Here is a 21,416-nt window from a genome sequence, read left to right as displayed (position 1 = left end):
AATCCTCCCGATTGTTGTCAAACTTCCGAACCTCCAGTTTCCTGACTTGCGATTCGACCCGGACCACGATTCCTGATCCTTCGACTTGGCTAAGTACACCCGGCTCTCTCTCTCTCGGACCCGATGCGGGAGATTAACCGGCTATTGCATAGGCTCCATTCATACAAAAATCTCAGCAACAGTGCCATTACAGCTAACCTAACTAACATATCATGGAGAAGTAGGAGGAAACAGAAGCACCTGGAGACCAGCCACACGCAAGAACACGCAAGTTCCACGCAAAAAGGTGTCCCACTTCTGAACCAAAACTAACACCAGGTCAGCGAGCTGTCCCAGCTGCGTTTTCGCAAGATGGGAAAGGCATCAGCTGTAATCAGCCCATGACAACTATAAGGAAGGTAAGCTGTTTCACATACTGTAGGACAATTTGATTGTCAGAGACAGAGAATCACCAAATAAACTGTTGAAATTCCATATTAAGAAACAGTGATATGAGACAGCCAGAAAGCATTCTTGGCTCAGAAAGGTTGAACTGATGTAATTTCTCTGTCAGTGCTGTTTTGGATTTCATATATACAGAAATAAAAAGATAGCAGCACCTGGCATTCCTTTAATTAATTTACCATATTCTAAACCTGCAATTACATGCTTCCTGATTCATTCCATTGAGAATTTTTCCCTTTCTCCTCTACTAAAAGATGAAAACTTACCCACTGGAACACACTTTCCATTGGGCTGGAGTGGGTTTCCCTGATAGCCTGCAGCACACCTATGAAAAACAGAAGTAAAACATGACACTGCGGAGTTCTGTCCACTATCTTCGTGCTTATAAGAGCAAATTTAATTTAATCCCCGAGCCAAAACGCGAATGGAAATATGTAAGTTTTCCACGTGTCCAGCTTTGCTTCAACACCGCAGAATTAATTTCTTTGTCCACAAAACAAAAGTATGATGATTTAATTTAGCTTGAAGGTCGCTACAATAATGTTGAAAATTGATACCTGAATGCCACAATTCAACCAGCATTTACAACACATAGCAGGGTGCTGAAAGATGCATCTCTGCACAACAACATGGTTTGCTGCACATACCGTATAAAAAGCATACTTTTTCAATTTGCATGTATGATATGCTTCCTGACAAGATTTCAAACTATTCAAGCTTGTACTGTAAGTAAATGTTTATTCCGTGCTGAAAAGAGAAGAAAAGAAACACAACATTTCAGCTGTGGAGCCTTCTTGGCCAAAACGTTGTTTCTTTTCTTCTCTTTTCAGCAGGGAATAAACCTTTACTTGTTCCTTTGCAGCCTGCGCATGCCTCCCTACTTGAACGACTTCAGCCTGTTCAGGCTTATATATTTTTTTATTTTTCAGGATTCATTGCAGTGCTGTGCAAGCTGACATCTTTGTGTGATGGACTTACAAATGCAGAAGGTTAGAAGTTACTTAAATAGCTGTAGCAATAAGGGGTGCTTTAGGAGTCTAAAAGCTATTAACTCTTCTAAGTCATCGATGTTTGTGTTTACTGGCTGGCAAAAAATGTACCCTGAAGCCATTTTCCTATAAGGGCTATTTTACATCTGGATAAACAGGTGTAATTAGTTTACATTCAAAAAACATTTACCTGTGATCAAGAAAACACTGTAGTATGTAGACTCAAGCACTACAGTATGTGCAAGACAAATGCATCTAGTATGGCTTTGTAGCTTGTTATACTGTACTGTATGTATAGTTTTCCTGTAGGTTCTGCAAACACAGCTGAAGGACAGCGCTGTTGTACTCTCTCACCTTTCACACCTACGCCCAGTATATCCAGGCAGACAGTTATCACAAGTTGCCTGGCCATCTGTGTCAATGAAGCAGGTGTCTGAAAACCTAAAGAGAAACACAAGAGGAAAACACTACATGACCAAGTTTCAGATGTTTTGGCTGAGGCTAAACAGCATTCACCTTACTATCCAAAAATCAATACAAATTACATGTGATCAAAAGCACAACATTTTCAGCAAGTATAGGCTTTCAGAAGGAGAGCTTGGAAGTATTCTGACTCTCAGAAGAATTTTTGATGCCTCTGTTTGTAAGTGACGTGAAATGGAATGCCATTCAAGCAAGTTGCTACATTCCAAGGGCATCAAATTAGAAACCTTTAATAAAATAAATATCAAACGGTGTACTGAGGGAGGGAGACCTTTCCCTCAGTGGGTTGTCCTAATATTTATGCCAGTGCATACAGTATGTACAGTATACACAGTATATAGTATACAGGGAAATTGGCAGTCCCAGAAAAATCATGATAAACATGGGTAAAGATGTAATCCAGGTGGGGCTGCACACTGGTGGTGGAGGGGAGTCCCCATTACCTGTGAAGTGCTTTGAGTGGAGAACACAGAAAATATTGGCGTGAGGATATTGGTGTAAGGATTATTATATACTGACACACACATGATGATGTTTATCTAGATCACATTCCTATTTTCTGTAAGAAACAGTCTGTCATGTACGGAAGCACATTGCTGGCACCAAGGAAAAAACAATCCTCGCCCTTATCTCTTAATTACGAGATAGTAATTCTTACATACTTTAGTGATCACGAGATAGCACAATTGTCGTTTAATACCTACGTGTGGACTTACAGTTTTAAGCAGGGGGACTGACTGCATGTATAACTGTTCATAACGGAACCATCATTGCTTTGATCTCTAAATCCCACAAAACTGGTCCTCGTGCTTGTAATGATTCTGTTCCTATTGGCTAAAAATTGCAAGATGTCATTATGACTAAACCCCAGTCGAAAGCAAATCCGTAGAGATTCTGCAGCGCTGGACACTGACATGATCATTAAACCAAAAGTGCCAGCCATGTTCATGTTCAAGTGGTAGCTTCTGGATGTGTTCAGTGCACAATGTAACAGGTTGTACACACACTGAAGTAATCATTGCTATCTCGTAGGAGATACTTCGCTATCTTGTAATTATAAGATACTTTTCTCGTAATTACGAGATAAGGGGGTGATTTTTTTCCCTTGGTGGCAGCGATGTGCTTTTGTAGTCATGATACACAGCTCTTTTGAAATATCTCCTGACTGCATGGCTCATGCAGTTGCACTCCTATTTATCCTCTCCTGGTTAGACACTAGAGACTTTATGTTGTAAATTTAACTACTCCTGGAAAATGGGCCTACATGACAAGCAGGAGGCAACTGCGGATAGTTAATCTTGGATCGTGGCTTCTGAAATTTAAAACTATACTAAAAGAAACTCCTTCTTTACGGATTCCAATTTATTGAACGTGATTGCTGAACGTTTATTCAAAGCAGTCTGGTAACCTCTGTTAGGAAAAGGAGAAGACAGTTGCTCGAGAACAACAAAGTCCATTTTTGAACTTTTGATCCGGGTCCTGTTTGGAGTCTCTCTTACCGGCGAGAGATTTCCGAATAGGGGCAGGGACAGGGCTTGCAGTCATCAGGTCGGCCGCGCTGGGGGTTTCCGAAGTAGCCTGGCAGGCATTTGTCACACCTGGGACCTTCTGTGTTGTGCTGGCAGTTCTAAAGAGGCCAGAACATTCACTCAGTTTCACTTTTGCACAACTCTGTGAAAATGCTGCTAGACCTCTCAAAGCTTTGCGCGTGTACTTGTAACTAAATTCAGCATGATGACACAGGAGTAGAAACAAGAGGCTTCTGTGTGTGTATGGACAGCACTTATTCTACCTCACTAAACTGCTCAGATGGAAGAACCAATAAAACCAGCTTTAAAACCAAAGGGCCTTCTTGTGTTCTCAGCTTTTTTTTTAAATCGCTTCATTACTAATTGCAGGCCGTACTGAGGCATCTTTTAGTGAAGTCTGTTGCAAAAGCAAGTGTATTCGTAGAGTCTGACAGTCATGGTTTTGAAATTCATTCAGTATGTGATGCAAATTGATGTTAAAAGTGAATGTGAGAGCACATACATACATAAAAAACAGTATGATTTGTAAACGAACCATTTTTGATTCAAAATGTCTAACAGCAACTGCTACATTGGTATACATCAGTAACCGGGCCATACAGTATATTCTACAATTCAGTTAAGATCAACCTTGAGACTTTGAGCCTCTTGGTCTGTGTTACAATTTACAGTCAAGTTACAGTACATACAGTGATGGAAGGAAAGAATTAAAAAATGTGTGTTTATTTTTTTAAAAGGACAGTGCTCTAAAATCTGCAGTAAAATTAAACACCATATAATGAAACTAATGTAATGATAATGTTTCTTTATTAGCCCTATACAATTTCTTGCATTAGGAATGTGTCTTTTCGCATACCCAAGCTTTTCCCCAGGAAGACACAGACACAGAGACAGGGAGAGAAGCTTGGGGTCAGAGCGCAGGGTCTGCCATTGTACGGCGCCCCTGGAGCAGTTGGGGTTAAGGGCCTTGCTCAGGGGCCCAACGGAGTAGGATTCCTCTGCCGGCCGCGGGATTTGAACCGGCAACCTTCCGGTCACAGGCGCAGATCCTTAGCCACAGAGCCACCGCTCCGCCCCAAACTGTATAATTAACTGATAAAAGTCTCCTTTTACTGTACATACTGTAGATGTCACTCTATTACAGGGGTAATCCTGGTCCAGCAGGGTTGATATGTCCAGAGGTTTTCTAAGTGTCTAGGCACCCAGAGCTGTTATATTCCTCCAATTAAGACACTAATGGACTGATGTAGGTTGTTTAGGTCTGAGCTGGAGTGAAAACATGTAGACACACCAACACTCCAGAACCAGAATCCGGCAATGAGGGAATGAGAAAGCTGTTCTCTTCAAGACTTCTTTACTGAAATGGATGGCCTGTTCAAAATACCACATTTATATCAATATTAAGGTGCTGGCAAATCTCAGCTCTGAGTTCATAACAAAATAATTGAAATCCTTTGATTAAACGACAAAAGTCCTCTAGCAATAGGGAGATGCACCTACCTCCACTCTCAAAATCCTGACTGGAAAGGTGCCAAAAATAAGAAGTTAGTATTAATTCTCTCATTAATTAATATCTCTCATAAAAGAAATCCTGAACCTGACCAATTTAGAAAACCAAAAGCTTCACTTGGGAAGATGAAAGACAAATTGGGCTCTTGTGCAGCAGGACAAGACGACGGGACACATCTTACCAAGCAGTAACCGCTGATGGGGTCACAGGCGCTGGCGTGGCCGTTACAGCTGCAGCCAGCGCAGGTCCCCAGATAGGGCCCGCCGGACACGCGCTCGAAACCGGCGCTGCAGGTCTCACACGACAGGCCGCTGTATCCCGGAGGGCATCTGGAGAGAAAAAACCCACAGCACTGGCATCAACACCAGAGGGAGAAAAACATCCTCGCCTTTCTTGAGACTGCACTCAAAGCGCTTTACAGGTAATGGGGATCCCCTCCACCACCACCAATGTGCAGCCCCACCTGGATGATGCGACGGCAGCCATAGTGCGCCAGAACGCTCCCCACACATCGGCTATCAGTGGGGAGGAGAGCAGAGTAATGTAGCCAGTTCACAGATGGGGATTATTAGGAGGCCATGATTGGTAAGGGCCAATGGGAAATTTGGCCAGGACGCCGGGGTTACACACCTACTCTTTTCGAGAAACACTCTGGGATTTTTAATGACCACAGAGAGTAAGGACCTCGGTTTTAGGTCTCATCCGAAGGACGGCGCCTGTTTACAGTATAGTGTCCCCGTCACTATACTGGGGCATTAGGACCCACATGGGCCGCAGGGTGAGCGCCCTCTGCTGGCCCCACTAACACCTCTTCCAGCAGCAACCTTAGTTTTTCCCAGGAGTTCTCCCATCCAGGTACTGACCAGGCTCACACCTGCTGAGCTCCAGTGGGGTTGCCAGTTGTGAGTTGCAGGGTGATATGGCTGCTGGTAATACCTACAATATCGCTTATATGCGGACTTACAGTTTTAAGCAGTGGGACTGATCGCACGTATAACTGTTCATAAGAGAGACCGTCATTGCTTTGATCTCTAAATCCCACAAAACTGGTCCTTGTGCTTATAATGATTCTGTTCATATTGGCAAAAAATAGCAAGATGCCATTATGACTAAAATCGAAAGTAAATTCGTACAAATTCTGCAGCGCTGGACACTGACACTATCATTAAAATGAAAGTGCCAGCCAAGTTCACGATCGCTTCTGGATGTGTTCAGTGCACAGTGTAACAGGTTGTACACACACTGAACTAATCATTGCTATCTCGTAATTATGAGATAAGGGGGCAATTTTTTTCCCCTTGGTGGCAGCAATGCATTTTCGTACAATGAGGCATAAGGGTAAGAGAATTGCTGCACATGCCCTGCCCACACATAATTAACTAAAATTGTCTGAAATGACATAAAGAAATAGATTGTCACTCCTTGGTCAGGTACATTTTCACACAAGACCAGATTCTATGAAATCATACTATGCTGAAATGCCCAATTGGGCAGAAAGTAAACTCTTCTGGGAGAAAACAAAGACAGACAAATTGAGACAAAGGGAGGAAAATTAAACTTTAACAAAAGTGAATAAGCATCCATAGATGACTAAAAATGAATGATATAAATAATTTGAATACAGGTAGATTATAATGATCATATTGATAGAATCAAGGCTGTAATTTAATACTACACCAAATACAAAGACAATGAAACACCGAAATGTTGGTTTCCCGTGCAAAACACTTCCACATTAGCAAATCAGTGTTTGTCAAAGTTTAAAATAAAACACAAAGCCTTCCCCCAGCCTTTATATAGTATATAAAAATGTTATGATGACACATGAAATAAATTCCTTTCTTCACTGAATACTTCATTAAAGGACAACCACCTAGCTAGTAGTTTATACAAATAGCACAGTGTAAACAAGAGGTACTGTTGTCCAAATTTAAAATATAAATGAACAACATCTACGTAAAATTATTAATTAAAAGTAACACCAAAGTAGCAAAGCCCTCGTTACGGGTGTAGCAGACACATTGCTAATTTGTTATAAATCTCAGAATGCCAATCAGAAACCGAGACACTAGACAGTGAGAGCCTACTGTATTCCCATCCCTGTCGTCATTAATATGGGAGCCAGAGGATAGATCAGACTCTCTGCAGCTCCTGAAGGAAACTTAGGCCAGCTGTCAGTGGGCAGGGGGTGGGAGTGTCTGAAGCTGTTCTGCTTCAGTATTGCAGTGCTGTGAAGGGTGCTTGAGCACCACAGTGCTCCCATAAGGTTTAAACATCATGGAACCAGACCTTAAATGTGCAAAAGATCGAGGTTGGGCAGCTAAAGAACAGCTAGCAGTTGTGTCCATTGTCCTAGAGAGAGAACTGATTAGCAACTTTTTGATAAAAATGCTGGGGTTGCTTTGACTAGCCACCCCTGAGGCAAACACAACTAATTATTCCTTGTAGGAGTTCACACCTGAAAAGACCTCTACAGCCAAAACATTGTGTCTTTTTTCTTTTCCTTTCTTTTTTCCATGGAATAAACCTTCACCCGATCATTCTTTGTGTCTTGCACCTTTAAAAGCTTTCCCTTTTCTTTTTTTGTCACTGCTTTATTGCGAGCAGCAGGCTAAGGTGCAAAGCTGGGGACCGCCTTCAAGGAGTGTAGAGCACCAGTGCTTACTGTACCTGCACTCTTCCACAGTGAGAGCTTGGGCCTGGCCGCTGTTCTCCACCGTGGTGGTATCCATGACGATGTCGCTCAGACTCACGCTGACCATCTTGTTGTCGTAGACTGTGCGGATGCTGATGCTCTCCAGGTTAACGAGGGTCATCATCAGGTCCTCTCGGGTCACGGGCCTCCCGGACGAATGCTCCCAGTTTTCCTGTGAAAACGCCCCCCAAACAGATCATAAAATCACTGAAGTCCAACGTCCAGGATCCCCTGTGAGCTGTGGTTAACTAGATGAACCAATGAACCAATAAACACGTTAGTTTCAAGTGTGGAGCAGAAAACAGAGAGTACTTAGTTTTGGGTATGAAAATAAAAGCACAGTACTTTTCTTAAAATTCAAGAGGTGCTGAAAGTTTTGTGTTAATTTGGCTACATCTACAAATAAGAAGCCATACTTAAGGTGGAGTATACAGAAGATCAGGTAATTTTAGGAACGTAAAATGTACTTCGTACCTTCCTACTAGTGTTACTCTACATGTATAAATGTCTTACACAAATTAATCAAATCAAAAGTGTCTGACATCTGTTTTTTAGATCTTGTTGTAAAATAAAGTGTGCATAGATTTTTCCACCGTTTGTTTTCACAGAGACACGTTCATGAGTCATGATGAAAATTTTCCGTGTGCGAGGAAAACAGCCTGAATGTAGCCCAGGATACCCTGCCTCATGAGATGAGTCATGCCATGCTGCTCTCTGATTTGTGGCCGAACAGTTTCTTGACTAATTTGGTAACAGGTCCGTTCTGATCATTTTTTAAGGGATCTCCGAACAGAAATTTTAGAAATATGACTTGTTTTGTACTGTCAAAAGGTGTTGTTAGAACTTACCATCTATAGATGTCTTGCTACAGCTTTTTACTGACAAGATACTTTTTGTATTGTGTTAGTTGAATCCTGTCACATATTTCAGCCTAGGTACTGGTGTATTTAACATAGTTCTTGCCCAGACAGAAAAATGCCACCTACTGGACCACCAGAACCACTTCCAGCAGCAACTGAAAGGTTGTCAAAGATTGCTTTTACAGGTAGGAGCAATTTACCGGTGACTAAGTACAACCCAGCTTAAGCAACATCAAACAAGTTGAAATTTGTCAACCAAGCCTTACAGGTACAGTATCAACATATGTTTAGATTCTTACAAAATAGGCATACTGTACATCTAGATTAATTTAATTTGGAAAGCTGCAAAAGGATGATATTCACCTATAATTATTGCATCCCTTATCCTTTTAAAAATTGCAACTCTTGTGTACCAGACCCTTAAAAGCCGAAAGGTTAATGCTCAACAATGTCAGCCTTCAAAGTGCCACAGCTGTTCGATATACCCAGTCACACTTAGTTTTATGATATTGGCTAAACCCACTCAGAACTGGAAAAGCTGAAAGGAAACAGGACCGTTTACCTCTGTGAACGTGATGTCTCGTTGGTTCACAGTGCCAGCAACAGTGGGGCTACTCTGGCGGTAGACGAGTCGCTGGCCATTCCCTACGATGATGACATCAGGTCTGGTTGCAGGTTCGGTCTCTCCTCTCGCCAGAGTGTAGCGCACCTTGTACTTTAGGGAGCCTCCATAAGAGTCAATCTGCCCAACGACAGCACGGTCAGAACATTTCCCTTCAGATTTCGGAAAGACGTTTTACGAGGAACACATTTCTGCCACAGCATTTGTTTAAAAACATTGGTGCGGAAGAAATATAAAGCAATTGACGTCTGCACTGTGTCTTGATGGCTGGGATAGGAAGACTAGTATCCAAAGTATCTGCCATCCATCCAGTTCCTTCTGGGTTTAGGATCATTTTAAAATAGTGGTGTTCAGAAACGTACACCCAATCACAAAAGGGAACATGTCTATAATCCCTCTTTGCATTGCTTACATCCTGAAAGCTATATGTAGTGTTTTAAGCTACAAGTGCTCTACTGTTATTGGTAAGCGTCAAGTCTACTCTCAATGCTGCGGTAGATCACTGAGTTTGCCACCAGAGTTTAAGGGGTGCTGCAGTCCCAGTTTCTCAGACCGGTTTATGAAATCTCGGTATAAAATAAATTAGTTTATGGTTTCACAACATGTGACAAATTCCAGATTAAGCACCAAATCATGAATTTAGTGAAAGTACTGTGAATTGCCAGGTTCTTGCAAAACCTCTGGTCTCGCAAAGGCAGAGAGAGAGAGTTCCCAAGACCTGTGACGTGATGCAGCCATGTACAAGTGAATAAGTGGCTGTGCAGAAGATATTTCACCGCAGAAATGCATGACTGCATGCAGAGTTAACAAGTATTATTTGTTAGCAAACCCATCTCAAAGTCAAAAGTAGTATTCCTATTGGATTAAAATAAACTTATTCACAAGCCTGCTTGTTTACAATATAACAGGGCCACTTCACTTTATCTGAAGTTTTGTCACCTCATTCTGAATCGCAGAACATGGTGCTGCGCAGACCTAGAAATTTGGTCTATTTTGTCATGTAAACATGTTTTACATGTTACAGTACTACATACATTTTACCTTCATCATGGATTTAAATGCACTTATCAATGCCGATTCTTTCTCACCCTGAAATATCAAAATAGCTTCGCAGCCCCCCTTTATTTTAATATGTTCTCAGCTCCTCAATGTGCTGGAATAGCATGTATGAGGCATTTCTCTTGGAAATGCACACATTTCAGAAATCTGCAGCTCACTGCTTAGGTTTAAAATCCTCCAGATTCCCGATGTGCGTAAACTCAATCTCACCTTGTTTCCAAGGAACTGAGAAGGCAAAGTCCAGTAGGAGTCCAGGATGAGGAAACGCCTAGAAAGGTCAACCAGCTGGAACTCCTCCATCTCGGGGTCGATGAGCGTTTGGGAACTGGAGAGCGGAGGACTCGCGAGCCGAGAGGGGAAGGACACATTCACACCTACAGGGTCCGTGAGGAGAGTAGGACATTAATTGTTCAATTAAGATGGTGATTTGGTCATTAATGGTAACTGGTAGTTAATTATAAATCTTAAAACTGGTTATTAAGACATTTCTGTCATTCTTGACTAGATTATTCCTGTGAAGGGGGGCCAGCAGATTGGAGCCTGTCCATGAAACATAGGACACAAGATAGCACTACACCTTAGACAGGATACCAGTCCATCACAGGGCACATTCACACACACACAGAACACATAAGGGTAATCTGTGACTTATTGGCCTAGTGAGCATGTTGTTGAGTGGTGGGAAGAAACCAGAGAACCTGAAGTAATCCCATTAAATCCCATAATCCCATAAAATCCATACAGAAGGTGATCAAGCAGGAATTCAGGAGCTGTGCAAAAGCAGCACTGGACACCACCACTATGCCACCCACTTATAGATATGGAAATCAAATCTGGATACATGAATACATGGATCCAGAGACATTTACCCCGGATAGAACAGGATTCTCCTTATTGACCAGCTGAATAGCTCAATAACTTTCAAGTGCCCTCAGTGATTAGGAACAGGTGATTTAATGTAATTTATAGGAGTCCAAGAACAGGCCTTTAGACCTGGGTTCTACATCAATAATCCCTTCAGAATTCAGCAATTCCATGATTGAGGAGTTACTGATGATAAAGGTGATGTCAGAGATCATATTTTTAGTTCTACTTTGGTGACTTTGGCAAGTCATTTCTTTTGTGAAAACATTCCACCCTAACATAAAAACAGCCCAGAAGCACACTGAACAGGCCCTGCATGTACAACAGTTAAAACTTTTCTGATTGTCTCTTTTTCCAAACACAGTTTGACGAGGGCTTTCAAATGGAAAACATTTTGCATCTCATCCAAATACAATAAAAGGTTGCTCTAATAAAATATTAAAACAATTCTTTTTTAAAAAAAAGTTGTGGTGCAATATACCACAGCATTAGGTATATTCAGAGCTTTAACAAAACAGTGACATTATTTAATCAAAATTATTTAATACTATATTAACGTTTTTTAATGAGAATCTTTGTCCTCTTAGAATTTTTAAATCTGGACAGTGCATTTCTAGATAGCCAGTTTCATCTCATGAATGTTGCAGTCAAATTCACTCTTACTGGATGTATCATACAGTATACTCACTGCACTCTTACGTCTTTATCTCCTCATCCTTTTAAATGTACAGTTTATTTATTATAGATATTATATGGTGGTTGATAAAATATGCTGTATAGATTGTTTGCTCTGTGTTATATAAAAAAAAACGATAACCAAGTATATTGCTTTTATGCTGCATTATGTTAAACAACTTCATACTTGCATACCAATAGCTTCAATAGAACCCTTTGCCAGGGCATTTCACTTCTGAATTGAATACAGCTGGAAAAAGACATGGCAATATATTCTCTTACAGTATGTCAATGCACAAAATACTTTAACTATCTTTATTATATAGTTGCACAGCACTATTTAAAACAGAAATACCTGTGGAGCTGTGGTCCTGAAATCTGTTCTTAAAATCATGCGTCCCAGCAGATTTTATAAGTCTCTTTATATCACTACCTGCTCAAGGTGTCTGGTGAAAATGCATCAGATCGATCCGGCTTAGCTCAGGAGAGTTGCTCAGAGCTCAAGCAAAACTGGAACTGTAAGAACTGGAGCCCTCATGGAGAGAAGCTTGTAGAGGAGCAGGAAACTGGAGGCCACGCTGGTTCGTGTTACACCATACCTTTGAAGTCTTCCTCCTCTGTGAAGCGCAGCCGGATCTGGTTTCTGTAGCGGCTGGTGCTCAGGCACTGCTGGCTGATCCCAAAGCAGAAGCAGGGCACACAGCGGGAGTTGCTATGGATGGAGAAGTGCCCTTCGGGACAGTTTCCTAGATCGCGGACAAATCCAAAAAGAGATGCATGTGAGAGGACTGAAGAGTATCAGCCAGCAGCTGTATCACCCTGCAACTCACAGCTGGCAGCCCCACTGCAGCTCAGCAGGTGTGAGCCTGGCCAGCACCTGGTTGGGAAACCTCCTGGGAAAACCTAAGGTTGCTGCTGGAAGAGGTGGTAGTGGGGCCAGCAGGGGGCACTCACCCCATGGTTCATGTGGGTCCTAATGCCCCAGTGTAGTGACAGGGACACTGTATTGTAAACAGGCGCCGTCCTTCGGAAGAGACATAAAACTGAGGTCCTCTCTGTAGTCATTAAAAATCTCAGGGTGTTTCTTGAAAAACAGCAGGGGTGTTAATCCGGTGTCCTGGCCAAATTTCCCATTGGCCTTTACCAATCATGGCCTCCTAATAATCCCCATCTATGATTTGGCTTCATTACTCTGCTCTCCTCCCCACTTGTAGCTGGTGTGTGGTGAGTGTACTGGTGCACTACGGCCGCCATCAAATCAACTACTGTAGGTGGGGCTGCACACTGGTGGTGGTGGGATTCCCCATTACCTGTAAAGTGCTTCGAGTGGAGTGTCCAGAAAAGTGTTATATGGGTGGAATTACTATAAGTGTGAGGTATTATTATTATCCCAGAGTGTTTTAAGTTCCAAGAAATCTTAAGTCTGAGATTGACTGCAAGGAGTGCACATGGGTTGGACTGACGGGACCCAGACTACCTGGCTGCTGTTTGAGAATCAGTACCCCATCGGGGATCCCGAACACCATCCCCTTGGCGTTAATGGCCTCGCAGGTATAAGCTCCCTGGTCAGCATCTTTCACATCTCGGATGGTCAGGGTTCCACGGCCATTGTCACTGGTCATCAGAATTCTGAGTGGAAACAAACAGTTTGGTCCCCAAGACTAGAAGGAAACATTATTTAGACACACAAAAAAACTGGAAGCGTTGGACAGTAGTCTTGACTGATGCATTTAAAATTAGTTAAAAAATATCCAAACCATATCCTAGTTTAACACCTAAATATTATCAGGATGTTTTGTAATACTGTATGTGATGTTGCTTTTGAAAAACACATGCCCATAGACATAAACAGCATGAAAGAAGAAGGATACATGATAATTCTCTCCTATTCACTCTTCAAACCAGCATAAATTATTTTGCACTTAATCCAAGTGCATGCACATCCTATGGGGGTTCCAAAACTGAAATGAGGAGAATGAAAAGGGACGTCTTTCATAATGGTTTCCTCCCACAGTGCAAAGACACACCCGTGAGTCATGACCATTCTGCGCCATGACCATTTGTACCTGCCACTGATGGGAATGTGACCCCAGTTGAGCCTCCATGTGATCATGGGAGTAGGCACCCCGACGGCCACACAGGTGAAGGTCACGGTCTCTCCACGCACCGCCATGACGGTCTCTTTGGGGGGAGTGGTCACTTCAGGGGGGGCTGGAAACAAAGGGGGAAATAGATCCATTTAAAAGGTCTGTTCACACACTGACCAAGCGTGTCCTAAGATCCCCAAAACTAAAAGATATCTGTTGCAAAACTAAAAGATATCTGGACCAAATATTAGGTAAGCCCTGGGGCTCTGGAAGAAATCTGGAAATTTGAAACTGAACAGTGGTTCTGGTAGTTATCACCCTATCTTAAAGATTAGATATCATGGTATTTTTCTATCCAGGGAAGGTGACAAGCTTCAAGACAACCACATATTACTTCCTTCTGAGAGAATTTAATTCACCTAACGGATGGTTTATGAGTTTTGCAAATTTAATACCAGATCGTGGTGAAATTTCCCCTATTTTCACATTTTCCTGAGAACAGATGTCCTCCTTGCTGTGAATGTTCAAAAACAAGAACTTGCTTGAAACCTGAAGAGGAATGTTTGTTTGAAACAGTCAATCCTATATCCAGATGCATGAATTCAGATTTAAATTAACGAGTGCCGTCAGAAAACGAATAAAATGAACTATCTTCCCGATCTTTTGATTTACAATTTGATTGGTGTGGACTTAAGGTTTTTTTCCAATAGTTTTCATGGGAACAGTGTAGTCCAACTGTGTAGTTATAAAAGCAGCAAATACCCCTTCATGTCCATTTTAAAAATGTTTCCCCTGCTCATCAGGTGACAGGAGAGGAGAGCACTACGAAACGGGCAAATGATGTGGGTTTTGCCTTTGTTAAAGCCTCTTCATTTGCCACCACCCGATGAAATAACTGCTCCTCTAGTGGAAAGAGTCCACTCTAGTGGAGCTCACCGCCGCCGCGAAGGGGCTGTTTCCTCGCCCAGCCAGTAAACTTGGGCTGCGGGGGGCAGGAGTGCAGTCCCGCCCCCGGGGGCTCGACTTACTGCAGCCAATCTCGTCGGAGCGGTCACTGCAGTCGGCCTCCTCGTCGCACTGGTAGCTCGCGGGGATGCAGGCCCGGTTGCCGAGACACATGAACTCCTCGGGGGCACAAGCATCGTCAGGGCGTTTGGTGGCTGGAAGATAAAAGGGCGGTACGTCTGCGGGGGCGGGTAAGACAGCTGTTCCTGAAGCGAGAGGGTTCCTAGGCTGGGAGGTGTTTGTTTGCGGTATATATGCATGTACACAAATTAGTGTTATCATCAAAGGAACAAGTCAAGGTTTAATCCATGCCGAGAGAGAAGAAAAGGAACACAACGTTTCGGCGGAGGAGCCTTCTTCAGGTGTGAACTCTTTCAGCTTGGAATCCACCTTTACTTGTTCCTTTGCAGCAGCTCCCCACTTGAATACAATCACCTTCTTCATGTGCTTCGGTTTTCTCCCACAGTCCAAAGACATTCTGGTAAGTTAAATGGCTTCTGGGAAAATCAGCCCCGGTGTGAGTGTGTGGGAGTGTGCATGCCCGTGTTTGTGCTTGTGGGTGCCCCGCAGTGGGTGTCCTGTCCGGGATGTATCCCAGCTTGCATCTCTTGCTTGCAGAGATGGCTCGCCTGTGGCCCTGAATTGGATGAAGCAGTTAGAAGATTGATGGATCTTCTAAGCATTTATAGGTCCTAGTAGTTCATCAGGCTGGAGCTCATCCCAGTTTCCGCAGTGTCAAGCCAGATGGGGTTCTGATCCATCTCAGAGACATGTCCCCCACCCTCATCACTGCCAGTGGACTGACGTGCCGTGAGTTTAGATGCAGTGTCTGCAGTGCAAGAGCCGAAGATTTGGTCCGGATCACACAAGATTTTTTCCACCTGTTTCACAGCGCCCCCACACGGGCGCCTCTTATTGTGAGGAGTGGAGAAGCAGCCCCCGGCCCGGGTCCGACAAGCACAGGCGGGCTTGGCTCAGCGCACTCGGGAGCGCGTCACTTACGGCAGTAGCTCTCGTCAGAGTTGTCCCCGCAGTCGTTGTCCCCATCGCAGCGCCACAGTTTCAGCGCGCAGCGCCCGTTCTGGCACTTGAACTCGTTGGGCTCGCAGGGAGAGGGAGTCCCTACAGGAGGAGCGAGAGCGTTACTCAACTGGCAAAGCCTCTGTAGCACTGGGAAAAGGTGAACTGGCTCTCCGTGGCCAGTTAATCCTGAATACTAAAGTTCTAAACCAAATCCAAGCCTTAAGAGCAGACCTCCCAGATACCCTACTGCAGAAATAATTCTTGTTTGGTTGAAACTGGATTTTAGAAATATATTGTAATAAATATAATACAGTATAAACTAATATATAATAAACATATACAGAATAATTTACATGTATAATAATATATAAAATAAAAATAATATATATGACCTTTTATATATAAATATTTGATCTCTGATATCCGAGAATAATCTGTAAACATTCTGCTATGTGATGTTTTTTATTTCATCGGGAGGGTGAAAAGATCTGGAGGACCATGTAAAGACATCCACACTACACGGCATCTAAACAACACAGGATCACGCCCAGATCTTCCACGAGATGCTTTTATGGAAAGTAAAATGTATTACTAATATGAAGTTGATACCCAAATGCAGCATTAAAGAGAGAAATCAAAAAGGAAAGGCAACTTCATTCTAGAAAGAGATTGATCTCGATATGAAGATTACTGGGGAACCTACAGTAGTCTCTGTTCCTGTATTAACATTATGGTACTCTTATATTGGGCACAGAGACCTATTTTCAGAACAGGCTTGTTCTAGAAAACCTCAATGCCTAAATTAGTTTTCCTTTATTGTTTGTTTTGCAATGATGAAATGATTTATGATTTGAAAGCACCCAAGTAGGGCTGACTTTGGAATTTATGGCATATACAGTACATTATTATATTACTGAGTATATCTGGGAGATTGCTGAAGAGCCAACAGACTCCACAACCACGCACACAAGTTGCTCTCAATCGGAGCTGTCACTACTGTCAACGTGTGCATTAAATTACAATTCATTTGTATCTACTGGAAAAAGAATCAACCTTATTCAAATACGTACTGTGACCTTGAACTGAATACAGATCTAAACTATTTAGGACATATTTGTCTTGTGCACAGTACAGGCAAACGCGGAGTTATCCAGTGGTGCAGCAGACCGTGCATGCGATTAATAATAATAACAATTGCTTACACTTATATAGCGCTTTTCTGGACACTCCACTCAAAGCGCTTTACAGGTAATGGGGATCCCCTCCACCACCACCAGTGTGCAGCCCCACCTGGATGATGCGACGGCAGCCATATTGCGCCAGAACGCTCACCACACATCAGCTATCAGTGGGGAGGAGAGCAGAGTAATGTAGCCAATTCATAGATGGGGATTATTAGGAGGCCATGATTGGTAAGGGCCAATGGGAAATTTGGCCAGGACGCCGGGGTTACACCCCTACTCTTTTCGAGAAGCACCCTGGGATTTTAATGACCACAGAGAGTCAGGACCTCAGTTTTACAGTTTACAGTATAGTGTCCCCGTCACTATACTGGGGCATTAGGACCCACATGGACCGCAGGGTGAGCGCCCCCTGCTGGCCCCACTAACACCTCTTCCAGCAGCAGCCTTAGTTTACAACTCCTGAACGCACCACACTTGATCTCATCGCTGCCATCGGTGCAGTCCCTCTCCCCATCGCAGAGGTAGTCCCGCGGGATACACTGTCCGTTCTGACACACCGCCTCATCCACTCTGCAGGGCCGGGCTATGGGGGGGCTGGGGATCTCGGGTCGGACCGTCACCAGAGGGGGTGAAGGGCCAGGAATCACAGGGGCTGGAGTGGCTGGAGCTTTAAGAAGCAATGATCGGTCAGGGCAGGCTGTCCACCCCACATGACTGCAGGCCGAGAGCAGCCATGTGCAGATCAGAGAGCGAGATGTTAAAAAAGGCACAGCAGAACTTCTTTTATGTGAATGAAATATCATACAGCAATTCTTATCAAATCCAGTTTTTAGCACATTTTCTTTAGTTTCATGAAGTGGTTATTAATCACCCCTTTGGTTTTATATTGTACAATGTACCTGCAAACTGAACAAATAAAACTGTCATTTGCTAAATACAGTAACTGCTTTGGTAACTGCCTATTGTTGAGATGAATGTCAGATGTTTTCTATAGACTTCTTAATTTTAATAGGCACGGTTAACCTCATATTACATATTACATGTATGGTGATGGCAGTTACAGCACAATGCAAACTACTGTCTACAGACTGTTCCCCTTGGACACTCTGTTCACTTTAAAGAAAGAAAGACTATTACAATTACAATTTATTTTTGGGCTTATGGTATTTGCCTGACAAGATTGCTTTATTTACTGTACTTTGTAAATTGGATTATTGAACGGAAGCTTATTTAGTTTGTATTGAAGACCTGAACATGTTAGTTATTGACGGTTTTGACTCCTGTAGCATGCTCTGGAAACCATTTGCAAAAGTTTCAGATTGAACAGCAGAAGCAGGTAGAGCTGATGTGATTAAGGAGGATGTCCTATTGAGAAATGTAGGTATTTTAAAAAATATTACAGTGAATATACATAAGCAACCTTTTATCCAGTCATATCCAATACTGTATCAACTTTGATTTCACAACTTTCATCATATGAAGATGTCTTAGATAGCCCAGAGTTTATTTATAATTTATAAATGAGTGACAAAGACAACCCATTATACTGAATACAAGTTGAAGTGTATTTCGTAACAAACTAAGGGGAAAAGAATAATTATCTGTATCATATTATTTGTACTGGAGGCCCTGTACTATGCTGTTTGTCTAAAGAAAGACAGAGGGTGACTTACGACAGTCCAGTTCATCGGACATGTCATGGCAGTCGAGTCTGTTGTCACAGCGATACTCCAGCGGGACACACTCTCCATCCTGACAGGTGAACTCGTCGGGCATGCAGGTCCGGGCACTGGGGATCACTGGGGAAGGGGAGCACCAAGAGGAGAGGGTCAAGGCACAGGCTCATTCACACAGCACTTGGCATCACTGGGACAGAACATGATAAAGAGCATCAGCCCTACAGTATATGTTCATTTCATTTAGAAAAGCCATTTGAGTGGCTGATAGTTATTAAACTGGGATAGAAGAGAACAAAACATAAAGATATACTTTGGGGTGTGATTGTAACACCATCCAGCTCTTTCCACATACAGTATACCAGGGCTCCGGGCTCAACAGGTGGTGTGCACTGCCCTCATTACCATCAGAGCTGCAACATTGTAGCATCACAACCTGCCCTTAACCTTCCCGATCATCTTACAACCCAAAGACTGAGGACCTTAATCTGGCTTCTAAGGCAAAACCAGGGGTGTCCCGTCCTGTTTCTGGAGGCCCAGTGTGTCTGCAGATTTCCTCTAGCTATCTTTAAAGCAGCAGCATCCAAACAGTTAAAGTTCCAGGTCATTAAGGACTGAGATTAAACAAAAACCTGCAGACTCCATTATACACTTGATGGAAATTCTTATGCTTTATACAGCCATATTCACATCCAAACATTAAGTAGGAAAGACAGCAGGAGGAAAATCATTGTTTTGCCCCTCACCTTCAGGATTCAGGATTGTGTAACACCAGGGAGATCCAGGTCCTGGCCTGGATACATACCAATCTCACAAGTCATATCAAGACAATGTATTATCAATGTCATGTCATGTAATTTGCCAAACCGCTTTATATCACATGGTGTTGCGGGCAGCCGGAGCCTACTAGGCAAGCAATGAGTGCCAGGCAGGGTACACCCTGGAGGGGGCGCCAGTCCATCACAGGGCAAGTGCAACCCAATCATACACGGAGACAATTTGGAGGCCACAGTAAGGGCTGAGAGGCCCGGACACCAGGATAACTCGAGAAATGCCAGGGGATCTTTAATGATCACTGAGAGTTAGGACCTCAAATTAACGTCTCAGCCGAAAGATGTCCCCCACTACAGTACAGGGTCCCCGCCACTATACCGGGGCATTAGAACCCACACAGACCGCAGGGTGGGCGCCCCCTGCTGGTCCCACTAACACCACTTCCAGCAGTGACCATAGCTTCCCAGGAGGTCTCCCATCCAGGTACTGACCAGGCTCACACCCGCTGAGCTTCAGTGGGTAGCTAGTTGAGAGTGTATTATCAATGTATGGATGAATAAAAAAAAGCCTAAAAAAGGGCTGTACTACTTCTAATACAAAGTTTCTGTGCTGCTCTCGCTAAATTGCTACAACAATTTCTATGATGCAGTGCTGAAGTACTTTCAAAATTTGGCTTTTTATTCAACAGAACAAAAATCCAAAGAACCCTAAAAACAGCCCAAGTACCTTTTTTCTATGTTATGCCTAATCACTGTGTTTCGCATAAGAGGAGGGAAGTACTGTACAGACAGCCCTGTGCTTTCAAGGTTTCCAAGACCAGACCAGGTCTGAAGGTTCAGCCAGACACAATCCCTCTAGATGTACACAATGAATTCAAGCACCACCTCAACACGAACTATCAGTTCTTCACACACATACTGTCCATGCCATGCAAAGCATGCTAGCAAGTGCACTTTCAGTTTTTTAATCACATGAAAGACAAATACAGTTTCTAGGATTTATTCCAGGGAAAAAATACTATTTGATGATCCAGAGTGGCTTCAGTAGCTCTTGCTCCAAGAACAGGTTCGACTCTAAGGCTTAAGCTCTAGATATCGGAAGGTCAAGGTTGGTTGTTTCTAGCAAACTGTGACTGGGATTCCCCAACTAGCCGTGCACAGCAAGGATTAAAAAACTAAGGCTGGGGTTTATTAGATATGAATCCCTCAATTCCCAGCAAAACAGCAATGACTACAACTTCTAAGACACCTGCAAGCTTTCAGTGGCATCAGTGGGGGACGTGCCTCTCCTCCAATCAGGACTGACAATTCTCTGCAGACCTTGTAGGATGTCAAAAGATGAAAGCCATCTCTGCCCTCCCTCATTCTCCCCATGTGGGTATAGGAGTTATTGCTTTGAACTGAGCTGTAAACACAACTGTTTATCCTACATCAGGTGAGTATATTATAAAAATGCACTACTTGCAAGTTAGTTATTAGTATCTTTGATATCTTTAGCAATCTTTATAAAACCATTACACGGACCAGCAAAGACTTGCTGTATTAATATTTCTGTTGGTACAAAAACCAATTTGGTAAATGTGCAAAGTATTTTTAGAACAGATGGTCTTCCAGTATTCCATGGGATTCCATCAAAATCACAAGCTGCAGTCCTTCAGCTCTTGAAACCATCCAAACAGCATTAAGTGAGAGTGTAGATGCTTCACTACAAAGGGGTAAGATGCAATCTGGAGTGCCCATGCAGCAGACACCTTACAAACCTTGAGATATCATTGCTTCCACAGGTGGCAGAGATTCAGCTGTAACCAGAAGGAGATTTAAAAATGTTTTGACCAAAGGGCTGTCAAGCATATCCCAAAAAGTCACCAGAAATTCCAGCAGGTTACCTTATCTATTTCATTGCTGTGGGGAGTACAAGATCTGTTTATTGCAGGATTG

At 43.0% G+C, this 21,416-nt stretch overlaps 1 protein-coding gene across 13 annotated transcripts in view; it reads right to left on the bottom strand.

Moving 5' to 3' along the window:
- Window positions 1-21,416, bottom strand: part of hspg2 (heparan sulfate proteoglycan 2) — a 222,900-nt gene that overhangs the window by 105,778 nt on the left and 95,706 nt on the right. For 11 of the 13 annotated variants that reach the window (XM_069183859.1, XM_069183863.1, XM_069183864.1 and 8 more), the window contains 15 exons: window positions 21,239-21,277; window positions 18,703-18,828; window positions 17,499-17,696; window positions 15,825-15,944; window positions 14,846-14,977; window positions 13,797-13,941; window positions 13,208-13,359; window positions 12,330-12,476; window positions 10,402-10,565; window positions 9,073-9,252; window positions 7,626-7,822; window positions 5,137-5,284; window positions 3,416-3,543; window positions 1,788-1,874; window positions 711-769 (listed from right to left, as the gene is read on the bottom strand). In XM_069183859.1, coding sequence (XP_069039960.1) covers window positions 711-769; window positions 1,788-1,874; window positions 3,416-3,543; window positions 5,137-5,284; window positions 7,626-7,822; window positions 9,073-9,252; window positions 10,402-10,565; window positions 12,330-12,476; window positions 13,208-13,359; window positions 13,797-13,941; window positions 14,846-14,977; window positions 15,825-15,944; window positions 17,499-17,696; window positions 18,703-18,828; window positions 21,239-21,277 — 2,022 coding nt within the window. The remainder of the gene's footprint in view (window positions 1-710; window positions 770-1,787; window positions 1,875-3,415; window positions 3,544-5,136; window positions 5,285-7,625; window positions 7,823-9,072; window positions 9,253-10,401; window positions 10,566-12,329; window positions 12,477-13,207; window positions 13,360-13,796; window positions 13,942-14,845; window positions 14,978-15,824; window positions 15,945-17,498; window positions 17,697-18,702; window positions 18,829-21,238; window positions 21,278-21,416) is intronic. The other 2 variants (XM_069183861.1, XM_069183871.1) reach the window with 1 other exon arrangement.

The sequence above is a fragment of the Lepisosteus oculatus genome, chromosome 25 (genome assembly GCF_040954835.1).
Source record: "Lepisosteus oculatus isolate fLepOcu1 chromosome 25, fLepOcu1.hap2, whole genome shotgun sequence".
NCBI classification, from domain to species: Eukaryota; Metazoa; Chordata; class Actinopteri; order Semionotiformes; family Lepisosteidae; genus Lepisosteus; species Lepisosteus oculatus.
Note: the sequence above shows the minus strand (reverse complement) of the source record. Positions and strands in the feature narration are given on the sequence as shown.